General features: G+C 38.7%; 3 protein-coding genes across 3 annotated transcripts in view; all 3 read left to right on the forward strand.

Annotated features, from left to right (window-relative positions):
- The first annotated feature begins 370 nt into the window (after positions 1–370).
- On the forward strand, positions 371–4,685 carry LOC119722264 (angiopoietin-1 receptor-like). The gene is made up of 9 exons (XM_038192306.1): positions 371–563; positions 775–909; positions 1,287–1,433; positions 1,695–1,835; positions 2,686–2,967; positions 3,063–3,286; positions 3,435–3,501; positions 4,014–4,186; positions 4,416–4,685. Exons 1-9 carry the CDS (start codon positions 371–373, stop codon positions 4,683–4,685), a joined length of 1,632 nt encoding a protein of 543 aa, XP_038048234.1.
- A 138-nt stretch (positions 4,686–4,823) lies between these two features.
- On the forward strand, positions 4,824–7,836 carry LOC119722476 (tyrosine-protein kinase receptor Tie-1-like). The gene is made up of 8 exons (XM_038192611.1): positions 4,824–4,923; positions 5,263–5,447; positions 5,786–5,899; positions 6,206–6,276; positions 6,417–6,457; positions 6,796–6,892; positions 7,257–7,362; positions 7,631–7,836. Exons 1-8 carry the CDS (start codon positions 4,863–4,865, stop codon positions 7,691–7,693), a joined length of 738 nt encoding a protein of 245 aa, XP_038048539.1. The 5' UTR covers positions 4,824–4,862; the 3' UTR covers positions 7,694–7,836.
- Positions 7,837–13,434: 5,598 nt separating this feature from the next.
- Positions 13,435–18,701, forward strand: part of LOC119722265 (angiopoietin-1 receptor-like) — a 35,772-nt gene continuing 30,505 nt past the window's right edge. Inside the window, exons 1-6 of the mRNA XM_038192307.1 lie at positions 13,435–13,501; positions 14,069–14,191; positions 14,432–14,506; positions 15,160–15,384; positions 15,583–15,702; positions 17,832–18,137. Of these exons, the coding sequence (XP_038048235.1) occupies positions 13,435–13,501; positions 14,069–14,191; positions 14,432–14,506; positions 15,160–15,384; positions 15,583–15,702; positions 17,832–18,137 (916 nt within the window). The remainder of the gene's footprint in view (positions 13,502–14,068; positions 14,192–14,431; positions 14,507–15,159; positions 15,385–15,582; positions 15,703–17,831; positions 18,138–18,701) is intronic.

Genomic DNA, 18,701 nt, shown 5'->3' on the forward strand with positions numbered 1-18,701 from the left:
ACAGCAAGAGCAAAGTCGGCAAACCAAATTGAAGAACACCACATGGCTTTTTTTCTAAAAACGTTCACCAGTTGGGAATAAATATCCGGTTTGGATTCCATCATCTAGATATGCAGAGATGATAAAACAAAAAAAAGATCCTGAACAACATAATTTTAAATTCTTGTGGTAGATTCGACCAGACCGACAGTGGACTGGTTGAAATAGGAGGACAAAAAATTAAATACCTTTCCAACACCCAATGAAAGGGGAAGGTAACAAAGTCAGATACTGCAGTTTGTTTGTATTTGTTTTGCACTCAGATAATGTACACATACGTCCAGTTCAGCGAACGCAGATAGTAAATGTCGGAGACTCGATTCAACTTGAGATGCGAGATGTGAATGCACCAAACACGAACTACAGATGGCGGCATAATGGCGGTGTCGTCGTCACATCGTGGAATGACCAGCTCAGTGTGTCTATTGATGATGTTGCTGTGAGTGATGGAGGAGTCTACAGCTGCTTCGTATCTGACCAGGAGAATCAACAACTGCATGGGATCATGAGACTCATTGTGCGAGGTATGTTTGTAAACGAGTGTTTCACGAAGTATGCGTTTTTGGAAACCGCGTCCTTGTTTGCAATATTTTGTTCATTATGTTGCCATGCACATACAGCACATACAAACAAATGCATTTACCTTCATTGAGAAATGAGGATTACGACATATGAATTAGGATCAAGTTCCATTTTGAACTAAGATCTCAAACAAATGTCCTTGTCAACACTTAGGTTGTTCTGATGGAAAATGGGGGCCACCATCCTGCCTGAACCTTTGTCGACGGTGTTACAACGGAGGCATATGTGATGACATCACAGGAAACTGTGTCTGTGCTCCGGGTTTCAGTGGTGAATACTGCGAACAAGGTGCTGCTTTATAATACATTCATTTTTTTTGTTTGTTTTAATAGCACAAACTATAGCTTCAAACAAAAGCTGTTGGTACAACAGCGAGGTAGCGATTCAGTGACTCGCGTGGAATGTCTTTATTGGCTGAGCTATGTGGCGGAAAGCCGTAAGTCTGGCGAATACAGGAGAAATAAGCTATGACACACCATTTCACGTGTGACATTTCCGAAGCAACAACCATGAAAAGAAACTTATTTAATCATTAAATCTATCGACTGGGCTATTTTGGGAGTCGTCTGGTTCACATTTTGTCTCTATAGGCAAGTAACCTAGTTCATGCTGTATAGAAATCTAATTTTTAAATGATGTTGTTTTATGTACCTTCATGCACACAGTTCATGGCCGTTATGTCTTTGGCCAATCAGCTCGTCATAACTGCTCCAATACCAGCGATCCACACGACGACGCTTGCCGGGGTCGTTTGTTTTGTCTTCCTGATCCTTACGGATGCTCGTGTGCTGCAGGATTCAAAGGACTAGACTGTATGCAAGGTTAACAAGAATAGTTCTCTTTCCCGATGGTGGCAAGGGTGAATTCAGAATTATTTGTAGATTGGGTCTCTATTCTTCTGGTATGTGTAGTAGTGTGTTGATCTTAAATAGTGCAAATATTCCTATATGAACATCGATATAAGTTGGATGTTTCGAGGGTTTTGTTTATTTTGTTTGTTTTTTTGTTTATTTTTTATTATACAGTGCTTCGTTAAAGAAATGTATCCTTATTTTTTTTTTTACAATCATCAGACTGCTCTGAGGGGAAGTATGGAGCGGACTGTAAGCAGACATGTCACTGTGCACATGGAGACACCTGCAGTAAGGATACAGGAGAATGTAGCAGTGGCGTTTGTGACTTTTCATACTTCGGAATCAACTGTCAGTGCACAAGTAAGTGGAACAAACAACACGCACCAAACTGAGGTCATGTTAATTCTTATTTTAACTGGGTAGCCCATTCACTGAAATATATTGATCCTCCATGGGCCGCAGTAAAGAGAAAGCAGTGTAAAGAAATTACAGTTTAAGATTTGCGATGAAAACCCCAGAAGAAGGATATCTGAGGAAAACCCAGGCAGGGACTGAAAACCCAATACACCTATTGCCCAATGCAGGTATTAAACCGTTACACATCTATGTTGCGACACACGTATGTACCGATACCAGTATGTTTCGACTGCACATTCCTACCCCTACCAAGGGCGGATCCAGAACACAATTTTGGGGGGGACCAAAAAAAAATTTGGCCCCCCCAAAAAAAGTGGGTCTCAAAAATTACGGCGTGGGGTTCGGGGCCCGTGAGGGCCCCGAAAAATTTTTGGATTCTAGATGCTCTGTGGTGCGATCTGAGGCAATTTCTGACCACTTTAACCAATTTTTTTTGAGGAAAAGATGGTGGTGTACTCATTGCCTGCCTTTATTGCGATGTCACATTAAAAAAAAAAAAAATTGGTTTCGTTTTTGGGGGGGGCCATGGCCCCCTTTGGCCCCCCCCTGGATCCGCCCTTGACCCCTACCCCTAACCCCAAGCCTAACCCTTACCGGGAGTAACACAGTCTTATGTGCGGGTGTCAGAACATAGGGGTGTCGGAACATACAGCAGTCACCATCGAACCCAGGTCGCAGCAGTAGAAGGCGAGGAAAGTACCGCTACGCCAACCTGACTCCCCTGACAAGTACTTCACACATAGCAGACCTCGTGGCCAAAACATTATGGATCCCCCCTTTTGTTATGTTTCAGATCGTCCAGTGGAGTTGACACCGACCTCCATCTTGCAGCGCAGCCTCAGTTTTTCCTGGCGAAGTCCACTCTGTCCAAACTTTGGCACGATCACCGGGTTCGTCTATACGCTGACCGACGTTAAATCTGGACCTGTGCCGCCAGTTTTCAATACAACAGAGAACTCAGTTACCATCGATGGATTGATGCCTCACACGGTGTATAGCTTTCAAGTTGCAGCCATAACGACTGTAGGAAGAGGAATGTACAGTGAACCTCTCATTGTAACCACAATGGAGGCAGGTAGGCCTACGATTTAATTAAAAGAAATATGCTAAGTTTAGGGGTTTTTTTACGAATGCCAAAATGGTACGAATGCTTTTTTTGTTACTTCACAGAGCCATCAGCGCCCCCACATGTCAACATTCAGAACAGTGATGATGTTTCAATCACAATCACGTGGTCACCACCCAACTCACCGAATGGTATCATCACCAACTATGACATTACTTACTGGAAGTCGGTTGACGCCGGGACACAAACTCTGAGAAATAACGTTGGTGTGTCGCCGCTCGTGTACCACGTGGATGGTCTGGAAATGTCCACTATGTACTACATACAAGTATGTGACATTCTCACCCACGTTTGTGAGGATCGAGACAAATAGCCGCAGAAATACGTTCAGTAACTTTGAATTCACTATAGGCATACATCGCCGAAAAAGCAGCTATAACAATTAACGACGAATATCGTTGTTCTAATCATTTCAGGTTCGGGCCAAGACCTCTGCAGGTGCAGGTCCGTGGAGCGACACAGCCACTGCATCCACACAAAATGGTAGGGTGATCTCCAATTAACTTAATTATTATTATTCATGATAAAAGTCTGTACAAACATTTTACAAAAATCACAAAGTCACAAAATCACATTTTTCATTGCGAAGAACACACACCAGCAGTAGAGGAAAGTTTGCTGGAGAAATAAGCTTTAATAAGAAAGACATGGATTGTCATGTATACCTACAGTCTCTGTAGGTTTTTTTACGCGTAGTTACTGAACACTCAGTAAAAGTTTTGAAAATGTGAATTCTGTATTGTATCAAGAGAGTCATTCAAAAAGTAACCATTGTACTTCACTTAAAACTCAAAATCTTCAAATCTACTACTTCTGTATTATAACATTTATTACTCTCGGGGCCAATGTGAGATTGTCGGATACGCTTGGTGTCACGGCTGGGTTTTGTAAAATGTAATATTTGCATTTGTTCTGTATACTCTTTAAAAAAAAAACTCTATAATGTTTATTCAACTGAAAAGTAATCACCAAATACTTTTATCTGTAACAATTAGCAGGTACGACCGATACACAGATAAATAGACCGAACGTAGCAGCTATCGTTCTCGGGGTCCTGTTAGCTATTGCTATTGCTGCCATCATCATCGGCTGTGTGGTGTGTAGGAAACGAGATCGAGACCGCAACAGTGCTCCAAATACATCGAGGCTGAACGTCACTGACAAACATGTAAATCTTTGTTTTAGTCAAAAAAAGGTTGTTAGTGTGTTTGGTACTCATTTTCGGTACAAAGAAAAATACCAAAAGCTATTCAGAATTCATGAAAAACAAAATAAAAACTAAGTTTCGACAGGTAGACAGTCGCTACTCATCTTCCTGGTCTGGAATAGTAACACAAATGTCTTCGCTTCACTTACCATTCAGAAGATAAATATTTTTTTTGTCCTGGTAATATTAGGAGCTTCCTGTTGTGAGAAATGCTAGCATGCATGGCATTCAGTCTCCGATCTCAGACGATATTGAAAGGGACATCTACGAAGACGTTGGCTTACCAGTCTGGGCTAAGGGACTGGAAATCCAATGGAGGAATCTCACGATTGAGGATAAGGTACTCGGCAAGGGAAACTTTGGAGAAGTGAGAGCAGGCAGTCTCAAGATACGAGGGGAAGTGTCCAAAGTGGCCATTAAAACTCTCAAAGGTAAATACAAATCGATGTCAGGCCGATAACACCGTCACCTTACTTGGTTGTAATCGATGCTTATTTTGATCACGCCATATTTGATTTGTAGACCATATGTTTCGTTGGATAGCAAAACAGAGTATGAATCAACATTTTCTTTTATTTTTATCCTTACAGGTGCAACTACAACTGCTTCCGAGGACTTCCTGGTCGAGTTCAAGACAATGGCTCGAATCAAGCCACACCCGAACGTAGTTGGTCTAATGGGCGCGTGTATGCACGAAGGTATACCTATCGAATCAATCATACAAAAACTGTCAATATCATTGAACGATAACTCTTTAAAAAAAAATGCGTTCGGGAATTGTTTTTTTTGGGACTTTTCTCCAATAGATAAAGGAATGTTTTTTACTAGATTCTAATCGGTAGGAAGGATTGGAGTCTATTGGCAAACCAAACCACACATTAAGAACAAGATATACTTTACACGCTAACTTTAAACTTTTCACGCAACTGTTATTTTAAACGTTAAACCCTACAGTTCTTTTATTGCACCGAAATTTAAAATTTGATATTTAATGCTCCGTCTGATTATAAACATTCGGATTTCTTTCTTTATTCCAGCCATTTTGTACGTCGCTCTTGAATATCTCCCCAACGGCAACCTGCGTGACTACCTGAGGAGTACTCGCCCCAAGCAGCAGGGGGCAATGAAGTCGGACGATGGTGTATCCCCACTGACTTCCTCCAACTTACTGACATTTGCAATAGATATAGCCAGTGGAATGGATCACCTTTCCGACACTGGGGTAAGAACTTGTAATGGAATTTAAATAAATCCCTACAAACTTCGGTTTAGGTGTAACAAGTTTCAAGTGTGCAGCTATTAATTCTTACGGATTGAAAACTATCATAGGCTCCGTGGTCCAATGGCTACGCACAGGTCCCACACGTGTGTCTTGATAAAGGAGTTCAGGATACTTTATCTTCCTTTCTCGACCAAGGAGTATGAATGGGCCCATTTGACAGTACAAAAACAGATTGCAGAGATCTGTTACTGTCGCGTACAGCTGTTCCGATGGCATGAGCCGTGAAGATCAATTGTGTAATTATTATCGTTAACAATAAATATGTTTCTATAACATAGATAATTCACCGAGACTTGGCTGCAAGAAACATACTTCTCGGAGAAGACTTGACTGCCAAGATTTCTGATTTCGGATTATCACGGGGAGAGGACATCTACGTTCAGAAATCGCAGGTACATCTGTCACTTTCTCAAAACTTAATGCTGTCAGTAGAAAAGCTAATGAAGTGCACAGGTGCAGAATTAAAACAGGTGAAATGTTAACACTTATCTTCTTGTGAAGTTCACTCTTTAAACAAAGTTTACAATAGCACTCGAAAAGCACCAAAAAACAAACAATGAATACTGCACACGTGGAGTAAGATTTTGTGTAGTTTGTGAAGATTTTTGAATCTCAATGTATGTTGATTTCTATTAAATGCAGATTTTAATTTACTTTCTTTATTTTATCTATTTTGTTGTGCAACTGTACTGTCTTAGACTCGTGTTCCTTTCCGCTGGTTGGCCATCGAGTCTTTGACCCGCCGGGTGTACAAGTCTAAGAGTGATGTGTAAGTATCATCAAAACGTTATACGACTTTCAGATCATTAGACATCCCAGCAAATTTCTAGTAAATATGTTAATTTTCCTTCCAAGTGAAAATTATGAGTCGTTTTTCATCCCCGAGTCGTTTTGGTGATCTTGTTCCAGATGGTCATTCGGGATCGTACTGTGGGAGATAGCAACATTTGGTAAGTAACTTAATTTGTGTTTGTTTATCTTTATTGTAAAGAATTTGAAACAAAAGATAACTTGGCTGTGTTAATTTTGCGATTGGTTATTATTTTGGAGGTAGGCTGTCAGAAAAAAATGTGATGAAGTGTTGAATTCTTTATTTTTAATTTACTTTTCTCTTTTCAATCTAGTCACCGTTTTTCAGTTCTACAAATTGTTTCTACTCTCAGCATAGCCTCATTTCATAATTAAAGACCACGGTAACCTCGGAGTTGTTATACTGGTATTGTTGTACGGAAGATTAAAGATGTTATTGTTTGAAGGATGATAATATTGTATTGATCGGTAATTGCAGGAGCGACGCCCTATCCGGGAATTCAGAGGTTGTTGTTGGCCAAACGATTGCAGGAAGGCTACCGAATGCCCAAGCCGGAAAACTGTGCCGATGAAATGTAATTAACCAAGAAAATTACCTTTTTCAAGGAGGGCGTAACATTTGACAAAAAATCAAAATAATTTGATTTCATTGTCTCTTTTAGTGTTGTCAAACTTCAGTGGACCAAAAACAAGACAAGGACAGTTTTGGCGTCGCACAAAGATTTCAACTATAATGACATCAACGCAATGCCAACCTGAATCGTCGGTAATCGTGGTTTTTGAAAATTGTGCTTGCCACCAATGGAGTCTGTAAAATCGTTAAGATGTCAATTGATGAAAACAAGTGTGCTTCAAAGTGACTAGGAATTTCACCTCTTACCACCGCACCTCCACAACACCCCTAGTAAGTTATCTTTGTTGCGTGTTTACTTTCTGTAGCTACGATCTGATGATGAAGTGTTGGCAGCCACACCCCAGTCATCGCCCAAGCTTCAAAGAAATCATGGCGACGCTCGAGAAAATGAACGACCCATCAGATGAGAACGTATGTGTACCGTACTTTTCCCCAATCTTTTTTTTCTTATATGTTTATCACAAACGTTTATTACATCATCTTATAGAAGTGTTTGATTGTTTGCCTATTCTCACTTACCTTTACGACGGTCTTTAAGCCATTCACAAAATTGTCTTTATTTGGCTCAAGGAAATATATTATTCAAATATCCATTTTGAAATTAATTACATTTTATAAATGTTTTTTAATGTTGATAAAAATGAAAGTTATAAAAATTTACATTTGGTAAACATTTCAGATCTACATGACAACTCGTTTCTACGTGAATCACGTGATCAAGCCAGAGTTTGACGATAACTAGAACAGCGGTGCAAGACTAATGAAGAAGCATCTTAAAGAGAACAGGACCTTTCGAGATATCTGGGAGATGCGACTCAAATATGATTGACTGATTATTCTGATTATTTTGTTTTGGGAGAGGCGCTTTGTAATTGACCCAATTGCTGTGCACTAGATACCTTTTATGTTTCATAATAAAATGTGTTCTTAAATACATGTACTTGAAAACAAGACTTACTTGTATTTCATTTGATCGTACATGTATATATATATTTTACTGTCATTGGATAAAATCAGAAACCCAGATACCACACAGTATGATATTAACTGTTATAGCACGTGCCGTGGTGATTATGTTAGCTGTTTTAGCTGTGTATGTATATTGATTATGGATGGTAAAGCTGTTGAATGCAGTAAACAATTCGTCACCGACATCACGAAGTAACACCCATCTACATACCAGTAAAAACTAGCAATCGGAGAAAACGGCAACTAAAGTTGAACGCCTTCTAAAACAACACTTTGCGTCAAAACGACAGAGTATTTTCAGTTGGGTTTCTCGTTGTGGACACTTGATGAATTTAAATTATTAAATCTGCTGTTTTTCACTCGTTTGTGTATTAAATAAACAAGAAATAAGAGAAAAAAGATGAGTGTTAGTTCGTGAAACCTAAAAAGCTGCGAAACTGTAAATTTTCGTTTTCACGAAGTAACACTCTTCAATGTATTTAACACGAGGAAAGTGCAACTTCAGGTTAGCGCGCGCGCGCTCATACAACCTGTTACAAGAAGAGTGTTACTTCGTGAAAACGTTTTTGCTCACTTATGAGCAGAGTGCGCGCCATGCATTGCAACGTAAAATGGAACTTGAGTTTTACTTCGTGAAAACGAAAATTGTCACTTTTGCGCAAAAGTTGCCATGGACACTTTAAAAGCGTAATTATTAAAGTAAAGCTCTTGAAGCTTTGAAACTTCGTGCAATGGTAGCCCTTGATGAATAATGTTTAAAAATTAAAAAAACTGAAAATCGAAAAAAATATGCTTGAACACGGTAGAGGGTTACTTCGTGGTGTCGGTGACGAATTGTTTGAAATGTATTGGGAATATTTTATGTTACTTTTTTGCAATTCCTATGTAGCAATTTAGCATACACCTTTAATTAATAATGATAATTTTATGTGTATAAATGCTTTATAAAATGTTCGATTACTTTAAACTGCTATGATTTTCTTATATTTAGATAAAGATATGATACTATCTGATGTACCTTGTTAGTCATGAAACATTTGTTATTCTCGAGTTTGGAATCTTTTCATAAATCGGATCATATCCAAGAAATCCTGTCTGTTTTCGATAAATGTAAACGTATACTCAGATAAACATATTTTGCGCATTATCCATGAAGATCAAATAAATGTTGAGGATAATTTTAATATAACAATAATCATTTATGAGAAAGATTGGGTAAGTTAGAAATTATATACACAGTAACTGAGCTTTGTAAAATTTACAATGTAAATTCTGAGCTTTCTGACTATATATGTACTTTAGATGTCTTTGCTTGTTTCAGCAGAGACGCTACAATACAGGGAAAGAAAGATCAATGTCAGAGTCTTTGTATTGATTTAAACAATGATCTTTCATATCCATGAGATATAAATGATAAGGTACCACCCATTCCCTGGGGCCTAAGTCGTACTAAAGTACAAGTCAATAATGTCCCATCAGGCCGGCGTTTATCTCCGGTTTCCTTAGTATGAAACGACTAAGAATATTTCATTTCCCCCAGGATGGGGTGGCAGTCCATCGCAGGTTACCCCCCTGCTATTGCTTGTACCCATATGATAATCCTGGGTGGAGAGGCAAGTGGGGTGATCTGGTTTGCACAGGGACACCACATAATGGCCAGCAGACCCTGTAATCATGATTCACAAACCTAAAAGCACAAGGCCACACTCTCCCTTAATATGATTTCATTTAGTATCCGAAGTCCAGAGACGATTTTTAAGTCGAAGAAAGCAAAAAAGCAGCAGCAGGAACGGATTTTTCTACATTCAGCTTCTGCATGTGAAACATGCGCAGTGCAACAAAAGGTTGAACTTTTGACACCAGAGCCCTACTGTACATATTTATATACACACATCTATTGACACAAAAGCAGTAGAAAAGGGGCCAATGAACTGCGCGAAGCAGGCATTATTCACGCGTTGGTTCAACAACTCCAAACTAAGTGTGTATCTCCGCACGTATTCATGGCGCCATTTAGTTTGTGCGCAGGCGCGAAATATTTCCGCTTTAACGTGAACTAAATTTGTGTGGTGCTATGGAAATAGTGAACATATGGTCAAATGTTTTCGTTTACGAATTTTGAGAAATGTACAAAGGGAGAATTGAATAGTTATTCATTAAATAAAAAGTTAGGAACTTTTTCAACTATTTTGAGGGTCAACACTTAAAAACAATTACTGTACACTCAATGAGAAATTACGGATTTAAATCGATCTCATTTTGAATTTTCAGTGATTCTTTAGGAAAAAAAACACAGTTTTGCCAAAGATATAATTTCCCTAATAATAAGGTATTGTGTATTTGTAGTTGATGAACCATTTAAACCTGTCGTCTGAGATTCAACTGATTTTGTGAAGGGTTGAATGTTTTTTTCCTGGTCTACTTGTTTGATGCATGTATTTTGTTATGTGTGGACTTTTTAAAGACCACCCTCTGTGAATATTCGATGACATTTTTTGTGTGTGTTAAATACCAGTAAAGGCTGCAGTGTCACAGCATCATGAGTGCATACAAATATTTAAAAATAGATGTCAATAGAACTCCGTATTGTTTCATTCGTAAAACTATAATCAATTTAGATTAATATATATTGCACTTTTCAGGAAATATTCGCAGTATTTGCAGCTTGCTGAATTTCCAGTTATTATTGTGTAAGTTGGCAAGAGAATATGTACTGGTTATGTCCAAAGTGATTATATTACACTTAGACAGTTGTACAGGTATTATTCATTAGCATTCAAGTGATGGATTGGGTCGCACAGCGGTGTACTGCACTTTGATGATCATGATGAAACAGTTTTAAGAGGAAAAGGTTGCAGACGTATTTCAATCCGCTTTGCGTTTACGTCTTGTACATCCCATCATGATGTATTCCCCAAGTGAGAACTTTTCATGAATTGTTCAAGCATTGAATGCGTTAATATTTGCCGTTTTAATTTAAGTAATTGATTCCTATAAACTTTCTGTGTCCAGTAGGTGCACGCGATAACACACAATTGCTTGTAATTCTCCTTACTAGCAGCAAATTCCAGTCCTACCTTTTCTAATTGGCGCCACATTTCCATTGTCTTGCAGGATCACTTTGCGATGTACTACGATGTATTCCAGGCTAACTTGGACTCGTCCATTGTCTACGAAAACCTGTAGAACAAAACAACGGTACATATCAGGTTTTCGATGATTGGACCTCTATTATACATTTTGATGTTTTCTATCGCTGGTGAAGTTTGTCGGAGGGGTTCGGGTGAGACATTCCAAAGAAATGTCCACCCTCAAGACCAAAGACCTTTTGAAGAGAGAGTGGTGGTTGTACCATTGTATAACGAAGGGGATGTATAACTTTCCCTATGTAAATTATCTATGTTTGTAGCTGCCTTTATTTAATTCAATACGGCAGACTTAGGGTTTATTTTTTTATGAGACAAAGGGCAGCTATTCTGCGGGTTTTTCTTTAATAGTTGATGTCGATGGCTTTGGTAAAGGGTCGTCGTGCAGACGGATGGTGTTTTGATGATCTTGTTTGTTTTTGTGTTTTGTATTGTAAAAGTGTTTTTATACTCAAGAAATATTGTAAAACTTTTTGGAATTATTCCAAAGAATTTCAACGGTAAATGTTTGTTTACAAATAAACAAATTTGTTTTTTACGCAAATATTATATTTAAAGAACTTTATATAAAGATTTTCGATGCCTTCAAAAATGCCTTACCAAAACGCGTACATTATTTTGATGTATTAATATATGTTTACGTACATGAATTTTCTTCATTAACTAAAATGTAGGCGTTATAATTCTACACTCTAAAATTCCTCTTCCTCTCTCAAAGCATTTAAAATGTGAGTATTTCCGAGTGAATGTTTACACAGAACTCCTTATAGAGAATTCAATTTTGATTGATTATTAAATTCCGATAAATGTATAATAACTGTTATAAAGGATTTTTTTTTGCACTAGTTTGTCCTTTCATTTCATTATCAGTAATGGGAAGATTCCTTCAATATTCATGTTATATCTAGTTAGTGCATATGATACTTATAGCTGTGGCGTAGCCACCTTGCCGGGGTGGCGGGTAATGGGGGTATCCCCACATATTTTTTCATGAGTGCCCCCTTATCAGGAGTGTCATTTTAATCACGAGCGCCGTGTTTTTTTTCCAGAGTGCCCATGTTTACGTCGTGCGAACGTTGTTAATTGCGCCACCTATTGCTCGACATTTTCCAACACATTACAAAAACGTGACGTCACTATATAGTCACAGTCACTGAGCACGCTATTCAATTGACAAGCACAGTGCATAATGGAAAGTTTATTCAACCAGGAAAAAGTGTCTAAAAATTAAAATAGTACTCGCTATCACGGCATGTTGCCTACGTGTAGTTCTATAATATGCTTATTGGCACTGTGTTGTAAAAACTCCACGAAATGGCCAAATATATACCCTTTTTCGGAAATCTTTTGTTCGTGATCACGCATAGACATGAACTGACTTGCTTCACAAGACTTTGGGTCCATATATAAATTGTCAACTTTATTATTTTATTACAGTAATTTTTTTATATCCTATATTAAAAGATCCTTCGCTGTCTGTTTGTTTGATGTCTGTCTGTCTCGCGGTTTGTCGGTCTGATGTCTGTGTGTCACTTGTTTTTGCAAACGACCTAAGAAGTTGTGTAGAAACATAAAAATGCAAGGGTAAATGAGGAGGCTTAGTTATTTTATAGCTCAATGGTTGTATATATGTATATGTTCCGATTTCACTGTCCTCTGAATTCACATTAGGCACGAGAAAAAATGATTGATTTATTTGTTTAACAAATTTGTTTCTTCCAGACTTGAATAGTTATAATATTACAACATTATCTCTATGCAAAACATAACATGGATGATGAAATATGTTTCAAAATGGCTTCACAAGGCTTACCACGCCCACCTGGGGTCAACATGCAAATTGAGGTCAAAGTAAACATTCAAACAGCTCGGATGAAGTATACATATTTGCAAGTGATATGATTTACACCAATACAGTCCAATGAAAAATAGAGGAATTCTTCACGGTCATCAAACAAATCATGATGACATTTCCCCTCAAAGTCGGACCACTTCCTCAATGCCATCTTTGTGAGATTACCTTATCATTCAAGCACGTTTTGAAGAAAATAGTGGTTTTATTATCAGAAACAACAATGGGAAAATTATCACATGACGGTTTCATACTGCAAAACTTGTCAATGCTGGTAACTGTATAAGAAATGGTATTCCACAGTGTTGGGAGCAACGAAGTCACTGTACCGTGAAGTTCTCTATGACGTAGTGTATTGGTGAAGCCAGGTCAGCCGGGCTATTCCCCTTTAGCGATTATTCAAAAATGCAAAACAGTAATGTATTCAATGCTCAGCACGAAGTGTATGGGTACAGGTTGTCAGTGTGGGTGCAGCAGATCAGATTTATTGGATATTTATTTCCGCATGCAGTAATCATGGCGGCCTGTTTGCTACGATGGTGTCGTTTCTGCGCGTTGGTACTTCTGATTGTTGTCAACACAGGTAATTGAAGTGTATAATTGTTTGATGATGGTTTGTCGTACCCGTTCATTCCACAGCAATTCAGTGATGAAGTTATTGTACTCTGCGAAAAAAATAATGAAGAACAAAATATCGGGACGTGATATGTTTAGTTTGAATTATTGATTTCCTAACCACTTTACACAGGCATATATATCCTATATGCAGATTTTGGCATGTTGATGCGAATTGACCTCATTCTCAGCTATTATTTTATCCAGTGATTTTATTTATGTATTTCATGATGGTTATTAGCAGGTTGTATTCTGTACGAATTATTTTAGAGGAAAATAATCTTTCTTTTTTTATAGACACGATCAAAAAGTTTACAATAATTTAACCTTGCCAACCACATTCATTCTGCAAAAAAAATCGAAACTCAAGAAGAGTAAATTATACAGCGATAACACAACAAAGTACCAAAATGCGGGTGGATTTGATTTGGCTTGCTTAACATTTTTTAAAAGACTTGTTGCTTTCAGCAACTACAAAAAAATGTTTCCATTTTTTGTCGTTGAAAAACTATTCCTTTTGTATTTTAAACTGAAGCACTGTCCCTGGATGTGCGAAGGAAACCTGCCGAACAGAGCTCAACTGCTCCGGATGACAACGGCCTTAGTTTTGAGGCAGGGAAGGCTGTGGATGGAAACATTACTATATTTTCTAAAACAGGTGAGATGATCGCTTCACATTGTAGACAAGCAATGTTGTGGTCGGGTCCATCACTGGTCCGTTCAAAAGTAAATCACAATCACGGTAAGAAATTACAGAGACAAAAACGATAGCAATAATTAATGGGTGTTCATGCGTTACAATTCAAATCTTGTGACTAGGAGACTGTGGTGGCTTTCCTGACAAATGACAGAAACATTGAGACGGTTCGTTCATAACCTCTGTTTCATATCTGTGCAGCGGCAATGCTCAATCCGTGGTGGCGATTGGACTTGGAGGCTGTCTACTGCTTGAAGACAATTACTATCATCGAGGGTAAGAATCTGCCCACTCAAAACCCATAGAATATCATTCGCATTTTTGAAAAATGATTTTTGTACTTGTTGAATTGCTGCTGGCAAGTTTGTTAGATGCCAGAACCTCTGCCCACCCGTAACCCACAGAATGTTTGTCGTATGTTTGTTCTTGTTGAATTACTATTGGTAAACTTGTCAGATGCCATAATGTCTGCCAGAACTTTAAACGATAGAACAGATTTGAAGATAACCATGGCAAATCAATTATCTCCGTCTTTGGTAGGGTGATCACTTGTCGTGGTGTTCATTTCTACTAGATTTTCTTACTTAATGCACATCCGTCATCCAATATCACTTGACAGTTAACTTTTATATACCGTATTTTATTAGAGGATTATACACAGAGCAAATACATTGCGTTATACGTTACTCAGGATACCAGCCCTTTCATAGATAAAATTATTACATGTATTTGAATATATATTTAATAGTGATTTTGTGAACAGTTGGAAGCCCCTATCTGACAAAATTCATTATTTGAAATTATATAAAGCCCAGTTCTGACAAAATTCATTATTTGAAATATAAAGCACAGTTCCAAAATTATATAAAGCCCAGTTCCAAAACATTCAACTGCAGTGGTATCATAATGTGCGTGTTGTTAAAACGCAGGAGTCGGTTTGAACGGCGCTGAAGTACGTGCTGGGTTGAGTCCAGATCGTTCACCCAACACAATGATAGGAACAGTCGGCGTACACCAAGTTACCATCATAACAGCTGACCCTGTGGTCACTGCTCGCTATGTGAGCGTAGACCTTCCCGGTGACAATAAAATCATTAACATGGCGGAAGTCACGGTTGAAGAATTCGTGGATGAAGAAGCTCTCACCTCAACTAGTGAGTAATGTTTTTAAGTATCATTCTATCACACTGGGGTGGTTTAGAAATGAATAATAAAACACAATACATGTACTCAGTTAAGTGTAAAGATCGAAGTTGGGTTTCGCTGTAATGTAAGGGGGAAGATTAATATGGGAAAATCGTAAAATTAAGATAATCCTTCGAAGTCATTTGGTTTTTCCTGTATTTTTGTAGCAATTTATGTGGATGGAAGCTGGACTTCTCAGAGCGGCACATTCAACGGCAGGGTTTCTCCTCAAGCGGTCGACAGAGCTTTCAACTACGATGATCTAGACAGGCATTGCAGCCTCACAAGTAAGGCCCAAGAAAAGTCTCCGGTTTCTGGTATGCGCGCGCGTCGCCGTAGCCATGCTCGTCGGCAAAATGAAAAAGTTTTTTTTTCAATGAAAGATGATGTCTCAAAACCGCCAAACTCACTGGTTTGACTGGAATCCCGCTACTGCACAATTTTAACGTGTTTTTAGATGGGGTTATGATCGAGAATAAGCTTTATGTGGCCTCTCTGGACTCCCATATATTTGCACTAAGTTTAGTCGGGCACCATTTGCAGTCATCAGCCGACATTTGAAGCAAAAAAGTCAGGTAAAAAGAAAAAAGCCGCGTCGCCGCACCACTTTTTGGACAAGCTCCATACCAGAAACCGAAAACTTATTTTTTTTGGCCTAAGGCCTCATTAATTTAATACACTTTGATATACTACCAAACAATGCCATGTACACTTTGAAATTACTTTGACCTGTGTGTTCCATGATAACATCTGAGGACTTTTTCCTGAAAACAAATTATGTAAGCCTGCTTTATGTACACAGTCAATAATTACCCAAATTACAGTTAGTAATACAAAAAGTTTATCATCCGGATTTTTTTTAAAGAAAAGGAAGAAGGCGGCCCATTTTGTTCCAAAGGTGGCGGATTTTCCTATATGGCGGGTGGATTTTGCTGCCCCCCAAAAAAGACTAAATATATTACCAAAAAGGAGGCGGTTGGGGAAAAACGGAGCGTTTATTTTTCAACTGTCGTCTACTTTGAATACATTTTAGTGTATTAAGTACAGCTACCTTGTCTCAAAATCATGAGCCTACTTTGTTAACAGATGCAGTGCCATCGTGGTGGAAACTTGACCTGATGTCTGCTCAATGTGTCGGCAAGGTGACAGTCAAGAGCACTGATTATCATGAGCGTGAGTTGATTCTCCATCTACATAGACGGGAGATGGCAAAATACAAATTGGGAAACAAAAACATTGGAGGCCTGCGTGAAGCACTCCTTGTACCATGCGCGGTTCTAGAACCAATATTTTGGGGGGGCTAGCAGGGTGGATCCAGAATTTTTTTCAGGGAGGCGTGCTGAAATGTAGACCGATTATTTTCTCCAGAAACAATAGGTGGGGGGGGGGGGCCTCATGCCATATTTTCAATGGGGAGCGCCAATAAAATCCTAAAATCATTCACACTATATTAACTACAAATGCACCCTTGTCACGACTATTTCTTTAGGGGGAGACCGTTCGCATGTACATCACAATCCTTCTTTTGCTAATGCCCTTTTTTTTTTACGAAATTTATTTTGGAGGGGGCTAGACAAAATTTTGGGGGACTGAAGCCCCCCCCCCCCCTGCGCCTGCTTTGTACGGAATTTTAATCAAATTCTGTAAACACATTTTGGAATTTAATTTAGTGATCGAAGTACTTCACAAACCGTCATTTCTTTGCACAACTTCAGAAATTCTTGCTGACAATGTTACACATTTTCTTCTATTTTTGATAATTAGTGAATATAAGGCTATTTATGGAGGATGCTGTTGTTCGAGCTGGTATGAGCAGTGTGCCCACAGAGAACACAATGTGTGGAAGTCCAGTCTCCACATATCAAGCCGTAGCCAATAACTGGATGGAGTTTGACTGCAATCCACCTGATGGACTGACTGCTCGATACGTCAGCGTCGATGATCCACAAACAAGGTTCCTTTTCCTGTGTGAAGTCTTAGTGTTTCCATGCAGGCCTAACCTTCCAGCAGGTGATTATGTTCTAAAAAGCTGAAAGAACATTTTATTTAAACCAAAAAAAAATCATTACTCTTCAAGAATGACATTTCGTGAAAGCAAATAAGCTATCAAGATGAATGGCAGTGGGCTAGTCTTTTTTATTACAGTTTGCTCTAATATTAAAAAGTAAACCAACCGTCGCTTATCCATTTCCAAAAATGGTATATAAGGCGCAAAAATTAGAGTCCAGGAGTGATATCTTTTGATCGCAATGAAGACACTTTTCTGTCAATGGTGCTGCTCATCTCTCCAGAAGTGACAACTCATATTATGCAAATCGATTTTAAATTCAATTTTTTATCTTAACAATTTTATTTCTATATGGGTCCAAATAAGTTTCTAACAGCACATTGTAAACATTATTTCAATTCTCTGTAGATTTTACTTTCGTCGCTAATCCTGCTCTCATCGACTCGGCTGGAGGCAACGATGTCGTCCTGACAGCATACAAAGGTCCCGATGACATACCTGCTGGTGTCACATTTGGCCGTCAGTTGGCAACAGGTGGGACGGATGAACTTCCTCCCGGATCAACCGAAGAAGGCGAGCCGCCTTTGGGATGTAAAGAGAGATCTCTACGGTTACCAGCGGCGGATGGGATTAGCAGAGTTGGTGTCTTCTATTTTGAAGGAACTAGAGGAAGCACCAACACCAGGATTCAGATCGTAATGCTGCCGAAAGGTGGTAAGATAACATTCCTGTTCGATTGAGATCACAGTCCATTTTACTCTTGGAATAGACAGCAAAAGCAAAACAAGTTGAAGAACACCACATGACCTATTTTTTTGGGCAAAACATTCTCCACTTTAGAATTTATAACCGGTTTTAATTCCGATATCTAGTTATGCAGAGGTTGTACAAAAAAACTCCTGAGCAAGATAATTTTAAATATTAGTGGTAGATCCGACAAGACCGACAATGGACTGGTTGAAATAGGAGGACAAAAATAAAATACCTTTCCAACACCCAATTAAAGGGGAGGGTAACAAAGACACTGTAAAATATGCTGCAGGTTGTCTCTATTTGTTTTTAAATTCAGATATTGTTCAGATACGTCCAGTTCAGCGAACGCAGATAGCAAACCTCGGAGACTCAGTTCGACTGGAGATGCGAAATGTGAATGCACCAAACACCGACTACAGATGGCGGCATAATGGAGGTGACGTCATCACATCTTGGAATGACCAGCTCAGTGTGTCTATAGATAATGTTGCTGTGAGTGTTGGAGGAGTCTACAGTTGCTTCGTA

The sequence above is a fragment of the Patiria miniata genome, unplaced genomic scaffold (genome assembly GCF_015706575.1).
Source record: "Patiria miniata isolate m_02_andy unplaced genomic scaffold, ASM1570657v1 HiC_scaffold_15, whole genome shotgun sequence".
NCBI classification, from domain to species: Eukaryota; Metazoa; Echinodermata; class Asteroidea; order Valvatida; family Asterinidae; genus Patiria; species Patiria miniata.